This window comes from Pagrus pagrus (assembly GCF_965226575.1).
Source record: "Pagrus pagrus genome assembly, chromosome: 4".
In the NCBI taxonomy this organism is placed as follows: Eukaryota; Metazoa; Chordata; class Actinopteri; order Spariformes; family Sparidae; genus Pagrus; species Pagrus pagrus.
In genome coordinates this window covers 28,056,684-28,062,136 of record NC_140188.1, presented here as the reverse complement: position 1 = coordinate 28,062,136, position 5,453 = coordinate 28,056,684, and the positions used below count along the sequence as shown (strand labels likewise).

At 45.1% G+C, this 5,453-nt stretch overlaps 1 protein-coding gene across 1 annotated transcript; it reads left to right on the top strand.

The window, feature by feature from the left end:
• The first annotated feature begins 542 nt into the window (after positions 1-542).
• rnf228 (ring finger protein 228) lies at positions 543-4,501 on the top strand. The gene has a single exon (XM_084351919.1). The coding sequence runs from the start codon at positions 1,464-1,466 to the stop codon at positions 2,232-2,234; it is 771 nt and encodes a 256-aa protein (XP_084208045.1). The 5' UTR covers positions 543-1,463; the 3' UTR covers positions 2,235-4,501.
• The last annotated feature ends 952 nt before the right edge of the window (positions 4,502-5,453 follow it).

The window sequence follows — 5,453 nt, the reverse complement described above, 5'->3', positions numbered from 1 at the left end:
AGAGGAAGCTGCATGATATCTGGTAAATATGGTAAATTGCATTAGGGGTAATGTAGGCAGCAGATTTGGAAAGCGGTCCACTGGACTAGCATTGCACTTCTACAATACTGTTGGACTCATAATGGACAGTATAAAAAGAAATGATCAAAATCAAATAATCAGAACCAGATATCACCTGTCTGTTACACTATTTTTAAAAACAATTCTTTTGTTTTTTGATTTATCTTCTATTTTTCTATTTCTTTTTATTTCCTTTTATTCGTTTTTAAATTCTTCCTCCTTTTCAAAACAAAGTCTGGAGACCTGGATCCCGCTGGACGAGCTGTATGGAGGTATCCATACGAGTCCCCAGCTACCCCAGATGTTTAGATGGATGCTGCCACACTGTTCTGCTGTGAAGCTTCTGAAATGTTTTACTTTCCATCTGCATGTTGGTGCGTAGGGTGATGACTGAATTTTCATTTTTGGGTGAACTTTTCCTTTAACACCATACCAGCAATTAACATTTGTCGATACCTGGAACTTTTACTTTGAAAGTTCATGCGCACACTTTGGAGAACATTTGCTGAGTTGATTTATTGAGTTTTGCCAGATCATTAAAGGGGTGTAGACAACCTGAAAGCAGCAACACAAGGCACGTCAATGTCTACGGAGTACAAACAAAGGTCCTGCACAGTGTAGACCCTCATGATGAAATATTTGTGACCATGCTGAGGTGCCAGACTCCCAAAGATTCTGACATGATGTAGCTTCCTCCCTCTATCAACTCTTATCTTTCTATATGGATTGAATAAAACAGCCAGCTGTTCCGCTCAGTCCCTGGTAAATGTAAGACAGCGCAGGCCTGTTGTTCGACTGGAAGTTCTGCTGGCACATTGTGTGACTTCAGATCGCTTTGTTACAGGAAACAGTGAATTGACGCCCCCAGTTGACCAAATTAGCGCATCCTGTGGTCTGGCATGGTCTACGTAATTGGGATCGAGCATGGCTGTCATAGCTGCTCCCTGCGCACACAGAGTACTGAAACAACAACAACAACTACACACACGTACACACCCTCTCTCTCTCTCCCTCTCTCTCTCTCCCTCTCTCTCTCTTTAACGGGACTTTAGGACGACACATCCCCCCCCCCTCTCTCTGGGCTGTGGGATGCTCGGACTCTCTGAGTCTCTCTGAGCCCTCGCATCGGAGTCACCAGCATTACATCATCCATTCCCACAAAGCCCAGCACCGAATGAGAGCTTTTTAATATTTAACCGGGATCCCGATCGTTCGGACCGAGCAGCAGCCGCCCCATCTCTTCACAAAGGACGCCGTGGGGGATTATTAAAACACATCAACACTGTCTGCGGGGATGATGGCGTTTCAATGAACAGGGAGGAGAGGAGGGGGAGAGGAGGAGAGACGTGCACCGTCATCAGCATCTGTCCGCCAGCTCCCTTTGTGTTCACCGGAGAATGTGAATGGCGAAAGATGACATGGCAGAGGTAGATTTGGCATCAAACGGAGCGGAACCCCCCGGCGAGGCCCCCTCGGCGTTTCCCTACGAGGAGTACGAATGCAAAATCTGCTACAATTATTTCGACCTTGACCGCCGGGCTCCCAAGATCCTGGAGTGCCTGCACACGTTTTGCGAGGAGTGCCTGAACACGCTTCACCTCCGGGAGGAGCGGCCATGGCGCATCAGCTGCCCCGTCTGCCGCCACCGGACTCCGGTGCCGGATTATCGGATACAAAACCTGCCCAACAACACCAAGGTGACGGAGGACTTCCCGCTCTACATCGACTCGGACCCCCTGCCTCAGGACGCTTTGCCGCCGTACCCTCCGCCGCTGCACCCAGCTCTCGTCGCCCTCCGCCGGGAGGAGGCGTCGGGGACGTCCAGCGCCAGCCAGGCGACCCCGTCCACCACCGTGTCCACGGCCACGACCCTCTCCCAGGACTCGGTGCGCTACGACAGCTGTCAGAGCTGCAAGAGAGTGGCGCTGACGACCGGCTGCGTCTGCGTGATCTTCTCCTTTCTGTCCATGCTGGTGTTGCTGTTCATGGGCCTGATCTTTGTGCACAGTCACAGCATTCCTCCCTCGCCGGCGGGACCCATTTGCTTGTCGGTCGCCAGCATTCTGGCCATGTTCTCGGTGGTCGTCACATGGCTCATCTGCTGGCTCAAATACAGACCGGATCATGAGACAGGCCGCGCATCCGCCACCAGTAACTCCCGGAGAAACGCCTGATAGGCTGCCGGCTCTGACTATTGATGGAGATGTTGTACTGTGGCTGTGTGATCATGTACATAATACTGGCAACTGATACTCCTGCTCCCTTTACTTTTTCTAGGAATCAATCTCGTCCAAAATGGCCTTTTTATCAGTACAGCAAACACCCAAAGGCCTTCATGTTGTTTGGAGCAATAGGCCGACATGATCCTTGATAATCTTTTCCTGAAGTTAAGTTATGCACTTGAATTTAAAGTAGGCCCAGTTGACTGGGCGTTTCGATGAGTGAACATGTCCAAGACTTAGACCCTGGTGTTGGTCTAAGCTGTGGTGGGTTTGATGACTGAATGTGAAGTGCTTATTTCCAGGGTTTGATACCCTCCCCACCTTATCCTGATAAATAATATGCATATCCCACTATGCCACTCACTGTATGATAACTGTCCATCACTCTTATATCTCAACAAAGCACTATTGTATTGTACAGATGCTCGACAACGGTCACTTCTGAGTTTGCAGGTGACGGATTGAGTTTTAATGGGGGCCTGTATGTATATGTGAGAAGCCTCTAAAATGTCATTCCGTTACAGAGAACTCGTATTCACAATCCAAACTGTAAATAGTCCACAGAGAAGTGGTGAGTGGTACTGGATAGCCCGTCTTGAAGACCTTCCTAATCTTTGTGCTTTAACTAACCCTACAGGATGGCACTGTTTCCTTTCTCACACTGAAAACTGCACCTCTTCCAGGTTTTTCAAAGGGATCCCAAGAGATGGCTTGTGATTTTGACCCTGCATTTGGCTAATCTTTGTGCATGTTAAGCTCCCCAAAGGTCAGGGCTTTTAGATTTAACTTTTTTTTTTTTTTTTAAACAGAAGGGACATTGTGTCTCCTGACTCGTGTGCCTCACCTTGTTGCTGAATGAAGCAAAACTTCACTGTAATCATGATCAAACTCATGCACGCCCGCCGCAGACAGCGTCCAGCTGGGGAGCCGGCAGGGATTTCCTCTTTCTGTCACATCATTCACACGTCGGAAGTTGAAAACAGGGTTTCCAACATGGAGCTGCCTCCCACATTGGCACCTTTTTTTTTTTTTTACTTGTGAAAAATGTGGGTCTTTGCATCTGGCTTTGAAGAGAGGTCAGAAGAGATTGACTGTGTTAAACAGGTATAATCCAGGCTAAATTCCACCCTCAGCTGCTTCCATGTTCAAGTTTGCTCCTCTTCTGCCTTCAAAGCCACATGTGAGAAACTTTGAGTGTCTGTAACTCGGTCAGGTCGGACATGGTGAACGACTTAAATAAGGTTAGGTTTGGTGTCACTCTGGTTCCTCTGAGATTGTCAGGAGTCATAATTACCTCTGGAAACTTCAAGAGCCCGGGAGCTGTGTGGCTGAGATTAGAAGGAGGCATATAAAAGGCATGTAAGCATTTCAGTGCCTGCACTAACACAATGCAAATGTTTCATTTTCCTCAACTAAAACTTGATATAATTTGATTTATATGGGTCTTTTTTCCCCCTCAGAAATACATTGTATCAAAACAGAAGCACTGAACTAACTTTTCAGTGAAATCAACTACAGTGTTATCAAAAATGCTAACTTCTTCTTCTGAATATTACTGTGAACCGTTGGTAAATTCTGTGTATGTAACTGTTGCTACAATCTATACAATTATTTATTTATAATTCTTCAATATGGCAAAAAAGTGATACCTTTATTTGTGGTGCAGTGTTACGACCGTCATATTGACAAATGTGTGATGGTCCACGAAGCATGTGTATTGCACTCCTGTGATATGCTCTGACTCCCTGAACTTCCCGACAGCATTTAGTGTAGAATCGGGAGACGATTCGGACACCGAAGTGGTTTAATCGAAAGCACTTATTGCCCCTCGCTCACTCATGGTGTCCCTACCTCACTGCACGGGGGACACAGAGCAAAAGAAAGAAAGAAAAACTAACAAAAAACAGTCCAACATGATTCTTAACCCTCCTCCCTATCTGATCCCCATGCTTGCTTCAATCATCCTGCTCACCCTTTTTCCCAATCTGTCAGATGATGCACTTTCACCCTCTTATTTGACACAAGTAATGGGGGCTACCTTTGACAAAATGTAAGCATATTGTATTTATTTCAGAGGACCTAGAAAAATGTTGTTGGTTTTTATGAGAATCTGTGGTTGTTGTTAAAGTACCAAATGTATTTGCACAGAGAAATGTTCCTTACGTGCTGTTTTACATACATAAACACATTTCAGTAATAAAGGAAAACATGAATACCCATCACATCCATTCTTTGTCTGAGTGCGGTGAAGCCAACAGCTGATAGAATATCCTGTTACCAGGGCTGTATTTTATCAGGCTCAGTCTTACATAATGACTGGTAATGACTTCACTCATTTATCCTGCTGTGCCACAGCGTAATCCCTTCTGGGTCACACCCTCCCTGACCCTATGAAATATGGAAACTTGCCCCAGCTCCTTCTAATAGTATTTGTAATGACAGGTCATCAAATGTCCCCAAAAAGCTAATATAAACTGATTTCTCCCCTCAATATTCAGGCAAAACAACTCCAAAACACAGTGGATGCTCACTGAACTCCTTACGCTTCCTGTTGATTTGCATTTCAACCAGCAACAGTGAACACAACAGCTTTTTGGTTGTTTTGTAACAGCCTGATTTCCCATTTAATTTCTCCCAGTTTCTCTCCAGGATCTGACTGAGGGTTGCCCTCCCTGCTGTGCATCAAATACGCCCCCTACTGGAAGACAACGGATGCTACATGCTGTTGAAAAAAAAAAGTGCAGACCTACCCCTCTGAGTCAACTTCCATTTCTCATGTAGGTCTAGTTGTGTAAACTTGTGGTGGCTGAAACTTGATTAAAAGTAAATACATTTTTCAGTATGGGCTGCTGGATGCTAATATCACAGACTGAGATTTCTCATACGTGCTTCTCTGTTAACACAAGGCTCCTTTTTAGTTGATACAAACTAAGCCATTCAGCAGCAACGTTTCCTTTTCATAAACCAACCAAATATATTTTTAAAAAAAAGAAATAATGTTGACCAATCACCATCTAATTACAAATAACCATTTAAGACTCACATACTTTACATCATATATTAAGCAAACGTGCCATGCCCCATAAATTAAAGCTGTCACACAGTCTATTAACTTAAATAATATAAATCCCAGCTCTCTTTCACAAACACAGCTCCATGTAAACAAGTCTC